The sequence below is a fragment of the Geotrypetes seraphini genome, chromosome 2 (genome assembly GCF_902459505.1).
Source record: "Geotrypetes seraphini chromosome 2, aGeoSer1.1, whole genome shotgun sequence".
Taxonomy (NCBI): domain Eukaryota; kingdom Metazoa; phylum Chordata; class Amphibia; order Gymnophiona; family Dermophiidae; genus Geotrypetes; species Geotrypetes seraphini.
The window spans coordinates 1,899,403-1,923,109 of NC_047085.1; the positions used below are offsets into that span (position 1 = coordinate 1,899,403).

The 23,707-nt window shown below is 43.7% G+C and overlaps 1 protein-coding gene across 1 annotated transcript in view; it reads left to right on the top strand.

Annotated features, from left to right (window-relative positions):
- CPSF1 (cleavage and polyadenylation specific factor 1) overlaps positions 1-23,707 on the top strand; it is a 406,695-nt gene that overhangs the window by 378,058 nt on the left and 4,930 nt on the right. The window contains exons 35-37 of the mRNA XM_033933046.1: positions 5,672-5,827; positions 14,220-14,349; positions 15,633-15,771. Of these exons, the coding sequence (XP_033788937.1) occupies positions 5,672-5,827; positions 14,220-14,349; positions 15,633-15,771 (425 nt within the window). The remainder of the gene's footprint in view (positions 1-5,671; positions 5,828-14,219; positions 14,350-15,632; positions 15,772-23,707) is intronic.

The window sequence follows — 23,707 nt, forward strand, 5'->3', positions numbered from 1 at the left end:
CAGAGTCTGAGTCAGAAGTACAAAAAATTGAGGAGTCAGAGTCGGAACATTTATCTACCGACTCCATTTTTGAACTTGGCATACCAATCACGAGCGATTCTTTCAGCTATAGCACCCACTATATACACAGCACAAATGTTGCGAGCAGCTTCTGCGGCCTTAGAACCTTGATTAAAAGCAAAAAGAAGATGGTGTCGAAAATGCTCATTTCTCTCAACTTGACATTCCATTTTAACGATCTGAAAATTAATCAGTGCTGTGGAGTCGGAGGAAATTTCAGGTACCTGGAGTCGGAGTCTGAAGTACAAAAAACTGAGGAGTCGGAGTCGGAACATTTATCTACCGACTCCACAGCGCTGGTTCCAGGTCCTTACCCCATAATGCTGCTTGATATGACAGAAGGTATTCAGGATGTTTTTTAAATTTGCAGCCTCTAACTGGAGGAGGGTAAATATTGCTATGCTGCAGGGATCTGTTCAGGGGCCAGTGCTATTTAACTTATTTATAAATGATCTGGAAATTGGAATGATTAATGAGGTGATTAAATTTGCAGATGACACTAAACTGTTCAAAGTTGTTAATAATAATAATAATAACTTTATTCTTGTATACCGCAATACCATGGAAGTTCAATGCGGTTAACAATAGAAGAGACTGTACATTTACAGCGATGTTACATATTACAGCGTTGTTACATTTACAGCGATGTTACATATATGGCAGTGAAAAGGCATATACTAAAGAAGAGACTACGTTTACAGCGATGTTACATATTATAGCGGTGTTACATTTACAGCGATGTTAAATATATGGCAATGAAAAGGCATATACTATGGAGGCCTGACAAAGGCAGGGCAATTAGATAAAAACAGAGATTGAGTAAGAGAGGCCATAAGTGGCTTGGTAAGGAGGGCGAAGTCAGAGGGATTGGAGGCATATCGAGGTCGGGAAGGTGCAGGGAAGGAGGGAAGGCAGAGTTAGCGGAATTTGTCGAAGAGGTAGTGACATGGATAACCTGGACATACAGGTGATTCAACTGGACATACTGGCCTCACTTGTGTATGCTGGACACTACAGACCTATATTTTCACTTGTGTATGCTGGACACTACAGACCTATATTTTCCCATAGCCAGGCCCAGCCTATACCTTGCTGTCTGTAAACACCTGCAGCCTTTGCAATGCTAACGTTTTTGTCTCCATTCCCTGCTGGGAGGATATTTCTCCAAGATTCTACTGAACTGTTATCAGTGCTGTATGACTTCATATGCCAGGCACCCTGGAAAGCCATAAAACTTTTATAATGAGCAAGGATCCCTGCAGGACGATGTGGGTGTAGCAAGATGAGAGAACTTGGTACCAAAACATTTGCTCCCTGTCTCTGAACCAAGTTATGGGAACCAAGCAGCTGGATTGTTGAAAGGTCACCTTTGCCAACTTTCAGCATACAAGGACACCATCCCGAAGATGCACAGAATTGTAAAACCACCAATTAGGATCTACAAAGTGATAAAGATCTTAGTGCTGGGAGAAAGAAAGTTCACCAAGAGTTCTCTGTTTCTGCAAGGCCCCCCCCCTACTGGGGAGGGGGGGTGGAGGTGAGAGAGGCGTGGACTGAGAGGAGGAGTTAGCTATACATTATTTTATGTACCAATAGGGAATTACATAACCAGAATTCGGGGATGTACTTTTTGGAACAAAGGAAGAATTTCTCTGTATAAAAAGCACGTGCATTCTAGATAAAGCCAGAGAGATTCACTTACTTATGCTACGGGGATCTGCTAGCCCCCTGCTAAGCATATGGGTGCAAGTTCTTCTCTCCATTGCATATTCTGAACTGACAATACATTTTTCTGATATGTCTCTGCTGCTGTAATACTGTAAATTTTTATACTAACAATAAACAAATATTGTCTGTTTTGGAAGATGCAATGCCGTCTTGTAGTTATTCCAATGAGGTAAACAAAGCAGCCTTTACTTCAGTAGGTTTTTAGTGACTTCCTGAACAGGTGGTAGGGCGGAGAGTTGGAGATGAGGGCGGTTAGGCAATTGTTCCATTTGCCCGCTTGGAATGCTAGGGTTCTATCAATGAATCTCTTGTAGAGGCAGCCTTTTAGGGAGGGAAAGGTGAATAAGTGGGCGTTTTGTGTGCGAGAGGGGCCTGCTATTTCAAAGTGCTCAGACAGGTAAATTGGGGAAGAGCCTGTTAGAGTTTTGAAATAGAGGCAGGCGAACTAGATGATCCTTACGCATGCGGACTGTGAAAAACTGCAGGAAGACCTTAGGAAATTGGAAGACTGGGTGTCCAAGTAGCAGATGAAATTTAATGTGGATAAATGCAAAGTGATGCACATTGGGAAGAATAATCCAAATCATAGTTATTGGATGCTTGGGTCCACCTTGAGGGTCAGTGCTTAAGAAAAAGATCTGGGTGTCATCGTGGAAATTCGCTGAAACCTTCCACCCAGTGTGCGGTGGCGACCAAAAAAGCAAACAAGATGCTAGGAAATATTAGAAAAGGGATGGTAAGACTAAGAATGTTATAATGCCTCGGTATCACTCAATGGTGCAATCTCACCTTGAGTATTGCATTCAGTTCTGGTCTCCTTATCTCAAAAAAGATATAACAGCACTAGAAAAGGTTCACAGAAGAACGACCAAAATGATAAAGGGGATGGAACTCCTCTCATATGAGAAAAGTCTAAAGAGGTTAGGATCTTCAGCTGAGGGGAATACGAATAAAGTCTACAAAATCCTGAGTGGTGTAGAAGGGGTACAACTTTTTCTTGCATTAAGATTTACAAAGACTAGGGAACTCTCAAAGTTACTGAGTAATGCTTTTAAAACCAATAGGAGGAATTTTTTTTTTCACTCAGAACGCATTGCTCTAGAACGCATTGCCAGAGGTTGTGGTTAGCTGGTTTTAAAAAAGGTTTGGACAAGTTCCTGGAGGAAAAGTCCATAATTTGCTGTTGAGGCAGACATGGGAGAAGCCACTTCTTGCCCTGGATTGGTGGCATGGAATGCTGCTACTGTTTGGGTTTTGCCAGGTACTTGTGACTTGGATTGGCCTCTGTGAAGACTAGATACTGAGCTAGATGGACCATTGGTCTGACCCAGTAAGGCTATTCTTATGTTCTATGTGCTCCCCTTTGTGCTGGCAACAGCCCGTGCACATTTTTTAAAGTGATGGTTGTAGTGGAGGCAGCCCTCAGAAGAGAAGGGATTCTGGTGCACCTGTATCCAGAGAACTGGCTAATTCTAGTGAAAAACTTTCAGGAGATTATCAGGGTTGTGACCTGAGTGGTGCAGTTTTTGGAATTCTTAGGTTGGTTTGTTGGTCGAACCAAGAACTTTCTCCAGCACTCTTAAATTCTAGAATACTTAGGAATCTGGTTTGATTCACAGCAAGGTTGCATCTTCCTTCCTGCAGCCAGGGCTCAAAAGCAGCAGGCTGAGATCCGGTGTCTTCTGGCATCAAAGTCCCTTGGCCCAAGAAATGTTTTGGGTTTCCAAGATGGTGATGTGTTCAGTGGGCCCAGGCCCACATGTAACTGCTTCATAAAACACTGTTGTCTTGTTCTCTCCAGTGCCAGAAATTGAAGAAAAGACTTCCACTTCAAGGTATAATATACAACAGTCTATGCTAGTGGTTGCATACTCCCAGTTTGCAGAAGGGCTTGAGCTTGGAAGCGATGGAATGGATTGACTAAAGATGCAATCAAAACACTTGGGGAACCCACTGACTGGGGCAGATGTCTTGGGGACAGTTGTCAGAAGAGGAGAAAACAGACTGGAAACTAACACAATTCATCTAGCCCTGATTTCATTCCAGACCCTGCTGGAGAGCAGAGCATAGGGCATGGCAGTAAAATAAGTAAATCATCAGGGTGGCACAAAGAGTCAGCAGATGGTATATGAGACATTGCTGCTTCTGACATGGATGGAAGCTCATTTGGCAGACCTGTGGCAGAAGCAGAAAATGTGCAGACTGATTGTTTATTAAAATTTTTGCCCGCTCTTCAGTTTAGCAACAGTATGGTTTACAAAGAAAGAGGAAAGGAATAAAAAGCAAAAAAGATTAAAATCAAAATTAATTGGAGTCTAAATAGTCTAATAGTTGCCAAAGAGAGGACTCCTTGAGCAGACATGTGCTGGACTCTGGAGAATATGGAGTATGGACCAGGAGGCTTTCCATCTCATAATGAAAACAGGGGGTCAATTCATGATGGACTTAATGGCATCCAAGATGAAGGTGGGACAGGTTCTTCAGCCAGTAAAGGGAACCAGGGTTGGAAGAAATTGCTGCTCTGCACTTTCTTCTGCATGTTTCCTCTCTGGCCATTAATAAGTCGGTTCATTCAGAAGAGTGAGTGTTGGTAGCCTAGATGGCCATGGTATGGAAATTTGTTGTGAATTGTAATTGGGGAAACCGTTTCTTACGAGGACCCACCCGTGACAGTCACTGCTTTGGTACTTCCCATCCATCTGGATGCCACGAAGGAAAAATTAGGTCTTATCTGCTCAATTGCTTTCCTTTAGCCCCTCTAGACTAGTTCAGGACACATGCTCTGCCTGTATGTCAACAAAATCAGTGATAGTTGCGAGCTTTTGGTTTAGTATCTTTTGTTGTTGCAGAAGTTTTCATTAAAAACATTAACGAATGAATGAATGAAGGGTTAAAAAGAGATGTGCCTTATAAGCTTGAATAGCAGACTACATACTTAATGTTTGTGGGAACAGAGCACTGTTGGGGACAGCTTAGTTCTGTTTTGCTATCAAAACACTGGGCCAAAATGAGGGGGGGAAAAAGGAAACCCCTACAATGTTTTGCAGTTTTCTCAGCAACCACTTTGAATTTCAGCGAGAGATTTTACAAACCTATTTAGTCTTCATTCTTAAGTATTACTATTAAACAACATTTAATTACTATCTTACGCTATTGACATTTTAGCATTACTACTTGACCAAATTCCCAAATCTTGACTATGTTTAAAGATAATCGTATTCCACTCAGCACATAAATGTAGATAGTAACAACAAATAAAACTGTAAATTTCATGTTGAAATTCCAAGCAGTTGCTGACAAAACAGGAAGGTTACTGTTTTTTGATTCACCCTGTAGTTTTAACGCAAAGTCCAAAGTTCTCGGTCTCCACATATCAGTGGGTGTGCATAAACCCATCCATCTGAACTGGTCTGGAGGGTCTAAAGGAAAGCCAATTAGCAGCTATGACCTAATTTCTCCTTATCGTAGCCTGTCTGACCTTCCATTAGACCCATTATAAGACGATGTAGCTCACAAACTTCAAACCAAGCCAAGAAATGATGTGTGGAATTGTACTACAGAATTTTTAAAATAGAAATGAAATACCCCAAAGAGATACAACTTACTACGATCCCAACATCTGTCTTGTGTAGTGTAAAAAGGCCCTGGCAGGTAATTGGCAGTCTTGTAGGTGGGGTGGAGACAAGACCATTATGCATAACTGAGGCCTTCAAGTTGTGCAGCACTTAGTAGGTGCTTGTGGATAATAGATCTTTGGGGATAGTGGGAAGGAAACTGGTAGCCTCTGTGGGTAAGCAAATTACTCTGAGTGATGGAGCCTACTGTAGTCCTTACTTACAGCAGCATTCCAGGTATTGACACTTCTCCTACCCACTTCTTTCAGCAAAGGAAAGCTTTGGAGGGATGAAACTCCTACGTCGAGCAGATTTCCACATTGGCTCCCATGTGAATGCATTCTGGAGAACCCCGTGTCGTGGAGCCGTAGAGGGGCCTAGCAAGAAATCTATCCCTTGGGAAAACAAGCACATCACGTGGTTTGGTAAGGAAGCCCCTCCCTTTCCTGTTCTATGGTTTGATCCCATAAGAAAAGATATGTAGTGTCAGATCAGGGTCCATTGAGGCCAATATCCTGTCTTTGACAATGGCCTTTGTTGCAACTGTTTTATGTATCAAAAACTTTATTATGACATTCATCCAGTCTAGAGCCTTCTCTCAAAAGTCATGTTTAATAATCATAAGAGCACATACAAATGAAAGACAGACCAAACTGACATTTTCTCATGTAAAGCGAACAAACCCCAGCTATTTAAAGTGACCTCTCCCTGATATTGCAGGTTGTTTCCAAAAGCTTCCATAAAATAGAAGGTCTTTACCTCTGTCAGATCCCCAAATATTAGAGCTATTCCTCAGAACTCATCTCAAGGGATAAGCAATAGCTCTTCCATGCCTACCTGGCTAATATTTTAAAGACATTTTGTCCAAGAACTAGTTAAACTTCTTTTGAATCCTGCTGTGTTAGTTGTCTTTACCATGTCTTCTAGCAATTTGGTTCTTTTTCAAAGTTTTGTGGGCAATATTGTGGAAAGGTTGTGGGGTAAGGTTGCTTCTTTGTGGATAATACCAAAATCTAAAATAGGGTAGACAATCTGGAATGTGTGGAAAACACAAATATAGCAAAACTTGAAGAAAAGTCACATCATCAGGGTATGCTTCTGGAAGAAAGAGAGAGAGAGCTGTCTCTTTTCTGATTAGATCTGAGTTACTACCGCAGAGACACAATTATAATTTGAAAATAAGCCTATTTTGTGCTTCCAGGATTATTCAACAAAGGTCACGCAAGCACGACGAGCATTTTCTCCACTATGCTCACAGATGTTTTGTTACAAAATTTGCTTCAACTTGATGTACCCTGCATGGCTGAAAATCTTTCATGCAGGTTCTACCCACATATTTGAGGATACTGCTGCTTTCAGCTCTTTTTTGCAAACATTGACTGGGTCTTGATCAGAAATACCATTCTCAAAGATTAATGTTTTTCCTGTATTCTGCAGTTATGGGTGGAATGGTGTTTTACTGTTTGTGCTAAAAGCATGAAATACTATTCCTAGCTAGCACAGTTAATTTCCGTTGCTCTCTTTACCTGATTACTGCTGTGTGAGATTTTTTTTTCCTCTCCTATTTGACTTCTAGACCATTAGTCCATGCCTCTTTTACATTGACTCGCTGTGGGGTCCCTCAGTTCCCTAGAAGTGGAACTTGGGGAGTGCCTCGAGATGTTCTGGGTTCGGTTGGTGGGGGAGAGGGGATATCAGCGTTAGCTATCTGTAATTGTTCTTACAGGGGGAGGTGCAGGCTGGGACACCTCTCCCTTTCCTTTTTGTTGGAAATTCAATTTTTTGTATAAGCTATCTGTTTCATTATTATGACACTTAAAGTGGTCTCCTGAAATGTGGGAGGAATGCATTCACCTATAAAAAGATAGAAAATATTCTGGTGGTTTCATAGAAATCATGTGGACCCTGCTTTCTCGCAGGAAACCCACTTAAATTCCGCTGAACATACGAAACTCCATATTTATTGGGTAGAGGATATCTTCGAGTCACCGGTTAGGAAGACTATACAGATTACAATATATAGTTTTTCAAGATCCTATGGGAAGATTTATCGTTGCTTCGGTAAGCTTAAATTCTAAGCCTTATGTGCTTTGCAATGTTTATGCTCCCAATAATCCAAGGTTGGGATTTTTTCATCACCTGGCAGACCTTTTAACCACGTTAGGAGACATTGCTTTATTGCTATTAAATTATGAGTCTAAATTGTTTGCAAAAGTCTTGGCTAATAGACTTGCCTCTATTCTGCCTCTTATTTTGCATCAGCAAGTCGGGTTTGTTAAAGGTAGGACAGTAGCATTGTATATTTAGCAGTTTTGGAAAGAGCTGCCCATGAACATCTTCCTTTCCTTGTGATTAGTTTCGATGCTGAGAAAGCTTTTGATCAGTTGGATTTGGGCTTCTTATTTGACACCTTGCAGGCCTATGGGAAGGGGGCCTTGGTTCACTCGGGCTTTTGGTACTCTTTATAGATACCCTCAGGCACATATTTGGGCTAATGACATCCTCTCTGACCGTTTCTCATACAACGGGGAGCATATCAAGGGTGTCCCTTACCCCCACTATTGTTTATTCTGACCTTAGACCCATTAATCTGTGAGCTCCAAAGTAATCCAGAAATACAGGATATGGTCATTGGTGCCCATCACTTTAAAACTGCGGCCTTCGCCGATGATCTTTTGGATTATCTATCTGAGCCCCAAGCTTCCTTACCAGTTCCATTAGACAGCTTTTGGGATATGGTTTTCAGCTTAATCCTATGAAGTTGGAGGCTTTGGTTTACCCAGCTTCATTGAGTGATACTTCCCTTTTCGCTGAGCTAAGGGTTCTTTTAGATATCTGGGGATCCAGCTGCCAATATATATAAAATCTTTTTCCGTTTGAATGTGGATAAGCTTTTGTTAGAGACTAAAACCATTCTCAGACAGTGGAAAAATCTTCCCATTTCCTTGACGGGGTGTATAAATTTTTTTTTCCCTGTCATCTTCACTATTTGCTGCTTATACAGCATGCGGTGGTATCTATCTCAGTGACCCAGAACTGCTTGGTCCAATCTCTTCAACAGGCTTGGAGACAACTGTTGTTGTTTTGGGGTCAGGATCCCTATTTTACAGCCCTTTTGCCACTGGTGGGTAATGTGGACTTTAGCCCTGGTCTGGAGAATGTTGTGTTTAAACACTGGGCCAGGTGTTTGCAGCAGATGGCACCCTCTGTTCCTTTCAGGACCTTCAGGCCACTTGGTCTTTCAGACACACTGACTATTTTGCATACTTACAGTTGGCACACTAATTTGCCTGTTTGAATGATTACTAGGGATTTTCAAACTAGAGAATGACATGGTTGCTGTTTCCCGCAGCTAGCCATGGGTAACCCGCCGAAACGGTGCAAAAAAAAGTATTCCCCGCGGCTACAGGGACAAGGCCATTCACCACCCTGTGAAGTGGTGAATGGCCTTGACTCCGCAGTTAAAGGAGGGAACGCTCGCGGTCACTGATTGCACTCCCGCCTTCCTTACTCCGTCTGTCCGGGCATCTCCCTCTCTCCCTCCCTTCCCTTTACCTTCAGGGCGGGCGATTTCTAAATTTTCTTTCTAGGAGCATCCGGAGCTTTGAAGTCATGTATGGCTGCCAGAAAGGTCTCCTCTGACACTATCCAAACACGGCTCTAGGGCTTCACGAGGTGCCCCCACGCGACTTCAAGGCTCTGGCTGCTCCTAGAAAGAAAATTTAGAAATTGCCCGCCACAAAGGTAAGGGGAAGGGAGGGAGGAAAGGTGAGGTCCATCCGATTGCTGCCACCGTACATCCAGGCATCTCCCTTTCGTGGCGGGCGATTTCTTAAATTTTCTTTCTAGGAGCATCCAGAGCCTTGAAGTCACGTGGGGGCACCTCGTGAAGCAATAAAAGATGAAAAAGGAAATACACATACTCAGATTAGTGATATTTTAAGTCAATTTCTTAATTTTTATATAGATTTGTATTCTTCCGAGTCTTATGATGATAAAGTTCAAAATGGTGTGGAATTTTTAAATTTATTCGAGGGTCCAAAACTTCCTGATCATATAAAAAGAAGTTTAGAGGAGCCTATATCATTAAAAGAATTAGAAACAGCGTTGAAGTCTCTTAGAGTTGGATCCGCTCCAGGTGGGGATGGTTTTACAGTGGAATTTTATAAAGCATTTCAAAATTCTTTACTGCCCCATTTATTAAATTTATATCAATTTCAACTAAATAAGGGTTGTATTACAGGTACTATGGCAGAATCTTTGACTATTGTTTTGCCTAAACCAAATAAAGATCCCACTTTGGTCTCAAATTACAGGCCGATATCTTTAATTAATGTGGATGGAAAATTATTAGCTAAAACTTTGGCCTTGAGGTTGGCTAAGGCTCTCCCTTTCATAATTGATGTACACCAAACTGGATTCATTGCGAATAGACATTCTTCTAGTAACACTAGATTGGCGTTTCACGCCTTAAATTTAACTAAAAGTATGAATGAACCGGCTTTTGCCATATCTTTAGACGCGGAAAAAGTATTTGATAGAGTGGAATGGAAGTTCATGTATCAGGCATTGGAGTGGTTTGATATGGGTTCGGGTTTTATTCAAATGATTCAAACTTTGTATAGCTCCCCTATGGCAAGATTATATATTTATAATAATTTATCGGATCATTTTCAATTGCATAGGGGAGTTAGACAGGGTTGTCCACTATCTCCTTTGCTTTTTGATATAGTTTTAGAACCCTATTGTTAGTTTTACAACCCCTGGGATCAAATAAATTGTTTATTGGAAAACCATGTAGCGTTATCTTATGATACTGTGATATTTGGAATGTCTATGAGAAAAAAGAGTCAGATATCATCGTGTAATAATAAACTTTTAATGATTATGACTGGAGTTGCCATCCAACATATTACTAATAATTGGAAAGATCATAGTAAACTTAATTTTAATTTTTGGTGGAACTCAGTATGTCACATATATAGAATGGAAAGATCATTAGCGGTACAGAATGGAAATTATAAAAATTTGATTAAACTATGGGAGCCATTAACATCTTTTTGTCATGATTGAATGCCATTTTTCTATTAATTATACACCATTTAGTAGGGGGTGGGGGGGAGGGTTTCAAGTATATGATCTTATAATGATTAAGGGGCTTTGAGGGAAGGTGGGGAGAGGGTTACATTTGTACTTATAAGCTATAATGATAAGATGTTCAAGTGCTCAAATTAATTGTGTTTATTATGAATTTTTGTACACTTGATGAAAGTTTAAAAATGAATAAAGAATTTAAAAAAAAAAAAAAAATTTTTCTTTCTTGGAGCAGCCTGAGCCTTGAAGTCACATGGCGGCACCTCGTCAAGCTCTGGAGCAGGGGTGTCCAAGCTGTGGGCCGAGGGCCGCAGGCGGCCCCGTGAAGTATTTTGTGTGGCCCCAGTCGAGGGCGATGCAGTGTTTTCCTCTGCTGCCCCCGGGTGTTTACCCTCTTGCCGGCTCCCTCCTTTGTCTTGCTGCCTTTTATACATTTGTGCGACCCCAGAAACATTTTTTTCAGCCAATGTGGCCCAGGGAAGCCAAAAGGTTGGACACCCCTGCTCTAGAGCATTGTTTGGATAGCAGCCTGAGAACAAGCAGAGCTCTTTTTGTGCTTCCCATAATAAGTGATTTTATATCAGCCCTTATTATGTGTTAATGCCAGTTTTTTCACTCTTTCACAACACCCAGGGATGTTATTAGGCGGACATAGTAATAAGTATACTGCTGAATACTAATAACTGAGGATAGCAGCAATTCTTATGTTCTTATGGCTCCCTTTTATTAATTAATAGTGAGTTATTTTGGCAGAGTGTAAGTTCTGTGTTTGGATATAGAGAGTTTGTATTTTTATAGCACTTAAAGTTATCCAGCTCAATGTTGCTATTTGTCAGCTATCTTTCAGCACTGTTCCGGGACTGCCCAAATCAAAACTGATAACTTTGGCCTTTTACAACTTAAACAGCCAATATTGTGCTTAGATGTTCTTCGACGTTCTTCATATGGGAGATCCTTAAGTCCTGAGACCATCTTAGTGGCCTTTCGCTGAACTGACTCCATTCTCTTCACATCCTTTTGATAATGTGACCTCCAAAACTGAACACAGTACTCCAGATGAGGACTCACCATGGACTTGTACAACGGCATTATAACTTCAGGCTTTCGGCTGATAAAACTTCTTCGGATGCAACTCAGCATTTGTCTAGCCTTGGCTGAAGCTTTCTCCACCTGATTGGCAGTTTTCATATTTTCACTAATGATTACACCCAGGTCCCATTCTGCGACTGTTCTTGTTAAGTTTTCACCATTCAGGGTGTATGTTCTGCAGGGGTTACCGCTACCAAGGTGCATAACCTTACACTTTTTGGCATTAAAACTCAGTTGCCAAGTATTAGACCATTGTTTCAGTAAACGTAGGTCCTGCCTCATAGTATCAGGCATGGTTGCGCTGCACACAACGTTGCATAGCTTAGCGTCATCAGCAAATAATGTAATTTTACCTCGAAGTCCCTGAGGCAGATCCCTTACAAAGATATTAAGTAGTATCGGACCCAAGACCGAGCCCTGTGGCACTCCACTGGTCACTTCCAGCGTTTCTGAGGGAGTACCATTTACCACCATCCTTTGAAGTCTACCACTAAGCCAGTCTTTAACCCATGCAGTCAATGTTTCTCCTAGTCCCATCGTATTCATCTTGCTTAATAACCTATGGTGTGGGACACTATCAAAAGCCTTACTGAAGTCTAAATACATGATATCCAGGGACTCTCCCCCATCCAGTGTTTCGTTACCCAGTCAAAGAAGCTTATCAGAGGAGACCTTTCCAGCAGCCACACGCGACTTCAAGGCTCCGGCTGCTCCTAGAAAGAGAGTGGGGAGAAGACACTGAAGGGAAATGGGGAAGAGAGAGATGCCAGACTATGGGGGGTGTGGAGGGAGAGATGGAAAGGAGAGGCACAGTAACAGAGCATATGGAAGAGACAGAGAAGGCAGACAGTGGATGGAAGAAATTGAATGAAGAAAGCAGAAACCAGACGACAAAGGTAGAAAAAAGCTTTCTATTTATTTTCTTTTTTTGCTTTAGGACAAAGTAGTATATTAGTTGTGTTAATAAACATTTTTTTAAACAAAGCCCTGCCAGCTGAACATCTTTCCCTACCTTAATAAATGGACCCCTAAGTATCTTAATAAAAAATTTGGCCCATGACTTAGACTATGGTTTAGATTTCGGCCCCTTATGTTATTGAGTTTGACACCCCTGTCTTACACTTATCCACATTAAATCTCATTTGCTATGTCGCAGCCCATTCCTCGAACGTGTTTATGTCACGTTGCAGGTCTTTACAATCCTTCTGTGTCTTCACTACTCTGAATAACTTTGTATCGTCTGCAAATTTAATCACCTCGCTCATACCAATTTCCAGGTCATTTCTAAATATGTTGAAGAGCACAGGCCCAAGCACCGAACCCTGCGGCACTCCACTCGTGAAGCTTTTCCAGTCCGAATATTGTTCATTTACTCCCACTCTCTGTTTCCTATGCTCCAACCAATTTTTAATCCACGTGAGTATATCACCCTCGATTCCATGGCTCGCAATTTTTCGAAGCAGTCGTTCATGTGGGACCTTGTCGAACAGCTTCTGAAAATCCAGATATACAATGTCGACTGGGTCACCCTTGTCTATCTGCCTGTTTACTCTCTCAAAGAAGTGCAGTAAGTTCGTCAAGAAAGATCTTCCTTTGCTGAAGCCATGCTGGCTGGTCCTCATCAGATTGTGTCCGTCAAGGTGATCAATGATTCGGTCCTTTATCAGTGCCTCTACCATCTTTCCCGGTACCGAGGTCAGACTCACTGGTCTGTAGTTTCCTGGTTCTCCCCTCGAACCTTTCTTGAGGATCAACGTAACATTCGCCACTTTCCAGTCTTCCGGAATCCTTCATGATTTGATCAACAGATTGGCTATTAGTTAAAACAGTTAAGCTATAACCCCTTTCAGTTTCTTGATTACTCTTATACATTATTAGCTATTGAAAACATGACGGTAACCAACACAGATAGCAAAGTTCCCTTTAATTTTGTACATAAGCATACTTTAAAAAAATTTACTGCACAAGTAATCAATTTGTATGCATAAAAAAAGAAAGTTTTAATGCACAAACACAATAAGTTTTGGGGGAAATTTTGGAAAAATCTAAAAAGCAACTGAAAATTTTTGTCTTTGCTCACCTCCTAGTTCTTAAACCTGTGTTTTGAAGATGCAAATTCCTGGAAGATTGCCTGATGATATATAATTTAATTTAAGAATTTATAATCTACCTTTTCAATCATGAGACTGTAGAGCAGAGAAAAGTACTTGTTAATACGAGCAAAAAGCAATAAAGAAATTTGTTTACACACTGTACACAGGGTGTGAAGGAAGCAGGTTGAATGAGGGCTCTGAGCATTGGATGGAGGGGATGTTGCACTGTGTGTTGAGTATATATATATTTTTTTTGGGGGGGGTGGCTTGAATTTCCATGGGTTGCAAGCTGAGTGGCATTGGATGGCACATACATGTAAGCTTTACCTGCTAAGGGTAGGAGGGAACAGTGTATGTGGGAGAGCTGTGCTTGTGGACTCTGCAGCACAGTGCGTACAAGCTCTGCATTCTGGAGTGGAGGTGAGAGTGGCTGATGGCTTTCAGTGGAAGAAGGGAGGCAGCTTGGTGCGTTTGGCCTGTGTGTGCGTGGGCATTGTCTTGAGGTTGGATTCCCTTATTTGTGTCTCTGTTCTCATTGCAGCTACCCTGGACGGGGGAGTGGGTCTTCTCTTACCCATGCAGGAGAAGACTTACCGTCGCTTACTCATGTTGCAGAATGCGCTCACCACGATGCTTCCTCACCACGCTGGCTTAAACCCCAAGGCTTTCAGGTAATTGTGCCCTCCTATCTGCCGCCTCATACTCTAAATCCTTCATGTCCTATCGTCCTGTTCCCTTTATCCCATAATCTTTTAGGGCACTGCAGAATGTGTGTGCTTACTGGCCTCCCTGCTACGAGCTGCCTTCAGGGAGCTGCAGGACAGCCCACACCTAATTCCTCCTGCTTTTCTTCCAAATCCTTCCGGGCGCTGAGCAGTGCCTCTGCTTATTGTGCTCCCAACCTGCCTGCCCCCCTCCACCACTTCCTTATATGCAGTGACTTTCATGTACAGGAACTGCACAACAGCACTTAAGAACATCAGAATAGCCTTACTGGGTCAGATCAATGGTCCATCCAGCCCAGGATCCCGTCTTCACGGAGGCCAATCCAAGTCACAAGTACCTGGCAAAAAAACCAAATAGTAGCAGCAGTCCATGCTGCCGTCCCATATCAAGGAGAACCAGCCCAACAGCCTAGACAGTTGCCCTTGGTTATTTGTTGTCCTCCTTCACTACCATGGACAAAGGTCTGTTTTTATAAGCAGCATCTTTACGTCCTCATGTCAAAGGCATGAAATCAGTAGTGAAAGATGAGAATCCAGTGACCTGTTAACTGCTACTACTACTACTACGTATCACTTATATAGTGCTGAAAGGCATATGCAGCGCTGTACATTTGACCTTTAATAGACAGTCCCTGCTTGGAAGAGCTTACAATTTAACTTGGACAGACAGACATGACATACAGGGTTAGGGATGCAGAACCCAAGGTGAGAGGAGTTAGGAGTCAAAAGCATTCTCAAAGAGGTAAGCTTTTAATTGGGCCTTGAACACTGACAGAGATGGAGCCCTCCATAGGGATTCGGACAGCTTGTTCTAAGCATATGGCACAGCAAAGCAGAAGAGACGGAGTCTGGAGTTGGCAGAGGAAGAGATGGGCACAGACAGGAGGGACTTACGGGGGATCATAGGGGGAGATAGTGAGGGGCAGCTGAGTGAGTGCATTTGTAGGTCAGTAAGAGGAGTTTGATTTGTATTCGGAAACGGATAGGAGGCCAATGAAGTGACTTTAGGAGAGGAGTAATGTGAGTATAGTGTGTCTCCTGGAGTCGTGCAGCCGAATTCTGGACGGATTGGAGAGGAGCGAGATAGCTAAGCAGAAGGCCTGAGAGTAGCAAGTTGCACACCTGTCTTCCTCCAGTGGGTTATGCTTGAGACACTATACTCACATGTCCTAGAGCAGATCCAATGCCACATGACATGCTGATAGGCTTTATCTGATGTCTCTTTTCAGAATGCTGCACATGGACCGTCGTATCCTGCAGAATGCTGTGCGTAACATCCTGGATGGAGAACTCCTGAACCGCTTCCTGTACCTCAGCACCATGGAACGTAGTGAACTAGCTAAGAAGATTGGTACCACATCGGATATAGTAAGTGCTGCAACATATCACAGAATACCCAGTAAACCTCTGTAAATATAGACCAATATCATTCACCCGCCTGTCCGTTTACTTATAAACACCTGGTGTGAATCCAAAAGATTTTCTAGCTCTCAGCTGAACAAGCTAAAAACTGCCTACAGATCATAAAAAGACTTGAACTGCTATGGGGTTTGTGCCACTACTACTACTTATTATTTCTATAGCGCTGAAAGCCATATGCAGCGCTGTACATTTTAACATACAATAGACAGTCCCTGCTCAGAAGAGCTTACAGTAATTTATACAGGGCATTTCAGGGTTGGGGAGGTTATAGTGGGTATAGGTATCTGACAGCAGCAGGGTTAGGGAGATTATAGCGGATATAGGTATCTGACAACAATGAGGGGGAGTTTAAGAGTTGAAAGCAGTTTCAAAAAAGTGGGCCTTTAGCTTGGATTTGAACACTGCCAGGGACAGAGACGATACTTGAAGTCCCAAATATGTATACTCTAAAGCAGGGGTGCCCAACGCGTCGATCGCGATCGACCAGTAGCTCAGGAAGGCAACTCGAGTCGATCACACTCGTGTTGCCGTCCTGATCTACGGGCCGATCAGCCTTCCTCTCCAGTATTCTCCCTAGGGCCTTTTAGCTGGGTGGTCCACCCAGCTGTCATCTGCCGCTGCTGAACATTTAAAAAAAATACCCAAAAAACCGGCTTGGAGATTTCAGCCCGTAGCGAACTTATGCTCCGGGCTCTAACGTGTGCGTGCAGGCTTCTCTTCTCTTCCCTCCGAAACCGGAAGTTATGTCCGGGGAGGGGGGGGAGGGGAGAAAGGAAGCCGGCACACACATGTTGAGAGCCCTGAAGCAAGCGTTCGCTACGGGCTAATGCGGGAGACAAGCATTTGTTCTTCTTCCTGCCGGGTCCTGCCTACTTTCTGTTTCCGCGAAGGCAGGACCCGGCAGCATTTCCCCCAATAGGTTGATCACGATCTTGGGCTGATCAGCCTTCCTCTTCCCGACGGCAGAATTGACGTCGGGGAGAGGAATGCTGGTTGGCCGAAGCAGGGAGAGCTTGGGGCCTGTTATTGGTGGTGTTTGGGTCCTGGTCCCCGATGGTAATGGCAGTGGCAGTGGCTTGGGGGAGGGCAGGGAGAAAGAAAGAAAAAGGGCAGGCAGGGAGACAGAAGGAAAGAAGAGAAACAGAAAAAAATGAAAAGGAGGCAGAGAGAAAGAAAGGGAAGGGAAGAGGAAGGAAAAGTTGGGGGGAAGGAATGAGGTCTGGAGGAGAAGAAGCATACAGGCTAAAAGAAGGGAAGAAAGATTGTATGCACAGTCAGAAGAAGAAAGTGCAACCAGAGACTCATGAAATCACCAGACAAGGTAGGGAAAATTATTTTATTTTAAATTTAGTGATCAAAATGTGTCTGAATTTATATCTGCTGTCTATATTTTACACTAAGGTCCCCTTTTACTAAACCGCAATAGAGGTTTTTAGTGCAGGGAGCCTATGAGTGTCGAGAGCAGCGCTGGGCATTCAGCGCAGCTCCCTGCGCTAAAAACTGCTATCGTGGTTTAGTAAAAAGGGAGGGGGTATATTTGTCTATTTTTGTATGGTTGTTACTGAGGTGATAGTGCTTAGAGTCATCTGCTTTGACCTCTTTGAAAAACCCTGGAATAGGAATGATGATTAACATTTTCTATGCATACAGTGTGCTTTGTGTTTTTTTTTAATTTTATTGTTGGTAGATCATTTTGACTTGGTCATTTAAAAAGTAGCTCGCAAGCCCAAAAAGTGTGGGCACCCCTGCTCTAAAGGAAAAGAGTTCTGGGGTCGATATGATAAGAACATAAGAATAGACCTAATGGGTAAGACCAACGGTCCATCTTGTCCAGTATCCCGTCTTCACGGAGGCCAATCCAAGTCACAAGTAACATAGTACCATAGTAGATGAAGGCAGATAAAGACCTGAATGGTCCATCCAGTCTGCCCAACCTGATTCAATTTAAATTTTTTCATTTTTTCTTCTTAGCTATTTCTGGGCAAGAATCCAAAGCTTTACCCTGTACTGTGCTTGGGTTCCAACTGCCGAAATCTCTGTTAAGACTTACTCCAGCTCATCTACACCCTCCCAGCCATTGAAGCCCTCCCCAGCCCATCCTCCACCAAACGACCATATAAGACACAGACCGTGCAAGTCTGCTCAGTTCAATATTTAATATTATTTTCTGATTCTAAATCCTCTGTGTTCATCCCACGTTTCTTTGAACTCAGTCATAGTTTTACTCTGCATCACCTCTCTCGGGAGCGCATTCCAGGCATCCACCACCCTCTCCGTAAAGTAGAATTTCCTAACATTGCCCCTGAATCTACCACCCCTCAACCTCAAATTATGTCCTCTGGTTTTACCATTTTCCTTTCTCTGAAAAAGATTTTGTTCTACGTTAATACCCTTCAAGTATTTGAACGTCTGAATCATATCTCCTCAGTCTCTCCTTTCCTCTAGGGTATACATATTCAGGGCTTCCAGTCTTTCCTCATACGTCTTCTGGCGCAAGCCTCCTATCATTTTCGTCACCCTCCTCTGGACCGCCTCAAGTCTTCTTACGTCCTTCGCCAGATACGGTCTCCAAAACTGAACACAATACTCCAAGTGGGGCCTCACTAATGACCTGTACAGGGGCATCAACACCTTCTTCCTTCTACTAACTACGCCTCTCTTTATAGAGTCCAGCATCCTTCTGGCAGCAGCCACTGCCTTGTCGCACTGTTTTTTCGCCTTTAGATCTTCGGACACTATCACCACAAGATCCCTCTCCCCGTCCGTGCATATCAGCTTCTCTCCTCCCAGCATATACGGTTCCTTCCTATTATTAATCCCCAAATGCATTACTCTGCATTTCTTTGCATTGAATTTTAGTTGCCAGGCATTAGACCATTCCTCTAACTTTTGCAGATCCTTTTTCATATTTAACACTCCCTCTTCGGTGTCTACTCTGTACTTGGCAAAAACCCAAATAGTAGCAGCAGTCCATGCCATACAGTGGCTTCCCCCATGTAGAAACATAGAAAGATGACGGCAGATAAGGGCTATAGCCCACCAAGTCTGCCCACACTATTTACCCACCCTCTTAAGTCTACTGGCCCCCTAAAGTATAATTGTAATTATACTGTCACTCTACTGACCCGCTCATTCAAGTCCATACCCTAGTGACCCTATCCCTTGGCATGACCCTTGTAGGGATCCCACATAGGTATCCCATTTGTTCTTGAAGTCTGGGATGCTGCGTGCCTTGACCACCTGCACTGGAAGCTTGTTCCAATGCTCAATCACTCTCTCCGTGAAGAAGTACTTCCTGGCGTCTCCAAGAAACTTCCCTCCCCTGAGTTTGAGCGGATGTCCTCTTGTGGTCGAGGGTCCCTTGAGAAGAAAGATATCATCTTCCACCTCGACCCGTCCTGTGATGTACTTAAATGTCTCAATCATGTCTCCCCTCTCCCTGTGTTCTTCGAGAGTGTAGAGCTGCAATTTGCTCAGTCTTTCTTCTTACGGGAGACCCTTTAGCCCCGAGACCATCCTGGTGGCCATCCGCTGAACCGATTCAATTCTGAGCACATCCTAACGGTAATGTGGCCTCCAGAATTGCACACAGTATTCCAGTTGAGGTCTCACCATGGCTCTGTACAATGGCATCATGACTTCAGGCTTCCTGTTGACGAAGCTTTCTTGATACAACCTATCATCTGCCGTGCTTTAGATGAAGCCTTCTCCACTGGAGTGGCTGCTTTCATGTCAGCACTGATGATTACTCCTAAGTCTCGTTCTGCCGTAGTCCTGGTTAAAGTTTCTCCATTCAGGGTGTAAGTTCTGCAAGGATTTCCATTACCGAGATGCATGACCTTACATTTCTTGGCGTTGAAGCCCAGCTGCCAGATCGAGGACCAATTTTCTAAAGTATGCAGGTCTTGCTCCATAGCATCCTGTAGATTATAGCCGTTTACTATATTGCATAGTTTGGCGTCATCAGTGAATAAGGTTACCTTGCCTTGAAGCCCTTGAGTCAGATCCCCAATGAATATGTTGAAGAGGAGTGGGCCCAGGACTGAACCCTGTGGCACTCCGCTAGTCACCTCCGACATTTTCGAGAGGGTACCGTTAACCACCACCCTCTGAAGTCTGCCACTAAGCCAATCTTTAACCCATGCAGTTAGAGTTTCTCCTAATCCCATTGATTTCATCTTGTTCAGCAGTCTGCAGTGTGGGACGCTGTCAAACGCTTTGCTGAAGTCCAGGTACACGACGTCCAAGGACTCTCCTGAGTCCAGTCTTCTTGTTACCCAGTCAAAGAAGCTGATAAGATTGGACTGGCATGACCTACCCTTGGTGAATCCATGTTGACTGGGATCCCAGAGATTTCCCTCGTTCAGGATCGTATCTAATTTATACTTAATTAGTGTTTCCATGAGTTTACACACTATTGAAGTGAGACTTACCGGTCTATAGTTCGCAGCCTCAGCCTTACAACCCTTTTTATGTAGAGGAACGACGTTGGCTGTTTTCCAGTCTAACGGAACTTTCCCCGTACTTAGTGAGAGATTGAAGAGCACTGCGAACGGTTCCGCCAGAACATCTCTCAATTCTCTGAGCACTCTTGGGTGTAAATTGTCCGGTCCCTTGGCCTTGTTTACCTTTAGCCTTGCCAGTTCGTTGTAGACGTCCCCAAGTGTGAACTCAAAATTCTGAAATGGGTCATCCACATCTTGTTTTACCTTCAACTGTGGTCCGTGTCCCGGTGCTTCGCAGGTGAAGACTGAGCAGAAATATTCATTTAATAGTTCTGCTTTTTCTGAATCCGCCACCACGTAGTTTCCGTCCGGTTGTCTAAGGTGTACTATACCATCTGTGTTCCTTTTCCTATCACTGATATACCTAAAGAAGGATTTGTCCCCTTTTTTAATGTTTTTTGCCAGAGTTTCTTCCACTCGAAGTTTGGCCTCCCTAACTGCTGTTTTGACCGCTGCAGATCTGGTATTATATTCTACTTTAGTTTCTCTTCTCTGCGTACGTTTGTAGGAAAGAGATGCTTTTTTCTTCTCCTTAATGAGGTGCGAGATCTCTTCAGTGAACCATTGGGGTTTGTTGTTTCTTTGCCGTTTATCTACTGATTTTATGTAGCGATTAGTTGCTTCGTGTATGGATGATTTCAGGTACGACCACATAGTTTCCACATTGCCGGTCTCTGCTTGGTTCTGCAGCGTCTGATGAACGAAATCTCCCATGCGTGCGAAGTTGGTGCCCCGGAATTTGAGCACCTTTGTTTTTGTAATTGATTTAGGGGATCCTTTCCCAAGGTTGAACCATACCATGTTATGGTCGCTGGAGGATAGCGTATCTCCTACTGAGACCTCTGAGACGCTTTTCCCGTTGGTGAGTACCAGGTCTAGGATCGCCTGAGCCCTAGTAGGCTCCGTCACCATCTGTCTGAGATGTACTCCTTTTATGGAGGTCAAAAGCCTCCTGCTGCTGCTGGTTGTTGCTGAAAATGTGTTCCAGTCTGCATCAGGCTTGTTGAAGTCCCCTAGCAGTACAGTGTCACCCCGTAGAGTTATATTCTCTATGTCTTCAATTAATTCTGCGTCCATGTCTTCCGGTTGTCTTGGAGGTCTGTATACCACACCAAGATACAGGCATTTTTTGCCACCTCTTGCCAGGTTTACCCAGAGGGACTCCCCGATATACTTGACATCAGTGATCCTGGTGGTTTTGATGTCCTCTTTAATGTATAGTGCTACCCCTCCACCTAACCTGCCCTCTCTGTCCTGACGAAGTAGATTGTATCCCGGTATAGCCATATCCCACCCATGTGCGTCCGTGAACCAAGTCTCGGATATTGCCACCACGTCCAGGTTGGCATCTCTTATTTCAGTTTCCAGTTCTAGAATTTTATTGCCTAAACTGTGTGCATTAACATACATGGCCTTCCACACTTTGTGTTTGCTGAGTTCCTGTAAGGCTATTCCTGACTGAGTCTGTGTGGCTCCTAGAGAACTGTTTGCAAATTGGGTCCTTACCTCGGAAACAGAGTGTCGACTCGTCCCATCAGGATAGTTCCTTTCCACACCAGTATATGAGTAGGTCCCCTCCCCCAACTTACCTAGTTTAAAGCCCTGCGAAGCAGGCGGGCTAGTCAGTGTCCGAAGATGTTCTTACCTCTGCTGGTCAACTGGAGTCCGTCTGGTCCCTGTAGTCCCTGCAGCGCCTCTCTATTATCCAGGAATCCGAAGTTCATATCTCGACACCATCCTTGTAGCCATTCGTTCGTTTTCAGGATGCATTCATCTCTGGCTCTTCCCTTGCCTCTAACTGGAAGGATTGATGAGAAGACTACCTGCGCACTCGTCTGCTTCAGCCTCTCACCCAAGGCTCTGAAATCTCTGGTGATGGTCTCCGGGGTGTTCCTGGCAGTGTCATTCGTACCTATATGGATAAGAAGCATAGGAAAATGGTCATGAGGTGTAAGTAGTTTACCCATGCTGGTGGTGACGTCCCGTATTTTGGCTCCAGGCAGACAGCAGACTATGGACTTCCCACCCATTTATTCATCACTCTTTCCTGCTGTCATTCCTTCTATCATATTCTCAGTCTTTCAATTGCCATTGCAACTGTACCTTATGTCTTCAGACATGCCATAGTTACACTACTCCTCAAAAAAACTTCACTGGACCCTATCTGCCCTTCCAACTATTGCCTGTCTTCTTCCTCCCTTTCTTATCCGAGCTACTTAAATGTGCTGTTCACCTCCGTTGTATTGACTTTCTTTTATCTCAAGCTATTCTTGACCCATTTCAATCAGGCTTTTGCCCTCTACGGAAATTGCCCTTGCTAACGAGACTTAGGGGTGATCGTCAGTGAGGACATGAAGACTGCCAATCAAGTGGAGCAAGCTTCCTCCAAAGCAAGGCAAATCATAGGTTGCATACGCAGGAGTTTCGTCAGCCGTAAACCTGAAGTCATTATGCCATTGTATAGATCCATGGTGAGACCACACCTGGAGTACTGTGTGCAATTCTGAGGCCACATTACCGTAAGGATGTGCTGAGACTAGAGTCAGTCCAGAGAATGGCCACCCGGATGGTCTCGGGATTCAAGGATCTCCCGTACGAGGAGCGGCTAAAGAAGTTACAGCTCTACTCACTCGAGGAATGCAGAGAGAGGGGAGACATGATCTAGACATTCAAGTATCTCATGGGCCGTATCGAGGTGGAGGAAGATATCTTCTTTTTCAAGGGTCCCACGGCAACAAGGGGGGCATCCGTGGAAACTCAGTGGCGGGAAACTGCACGGTAACATGAGGAAATTCTTTTTCACTGAAAGGGTGGTTGATCGCTGGAATAGTCTTCCACTTCAGGTCATTGAGGCCAGCAGCGTGCCTGATTTTAAGGCCAAATGGGATAGACATGTGGGATCTATTCAAAGAGATAGGTAGGGGAGGGTCATTGGGGTGAGCAAACTAGATGGGCCGTGGCCCTTATCTGCCATCTATTTCTATGTTTCTAATGTCTCCAATGAACTGTTCCTGGCCATATCCAATGGCTTCTGTTCTTTTCTCATCCTTCTCGATCTATCCTTTGCTTTTGGCACTACTTGATATGATGTCACCACTTGGATTTCAGGACTCTGTTCTTTCTTGCTTTTCTTCTCTCCCATTACACTTTTAGTGTATGTAGTGGTGGATCCTCCTCCATGATTAGTCAGAAAAGCTCTATCTTGGGACGGTACAGCGGCATGATAACCTTCCCCGATCTGTTTGTTATCCCCTTCTTAATCATTCCTAGCATTCTGTACGCCCTTTTCACCACTGCCACGCATTGCGCGGATGGCTTTATTGACTTGTCGACCAGTACTCCCAAGTCTCTTTCCTGGGGGAAATCTCTTCAAGTAC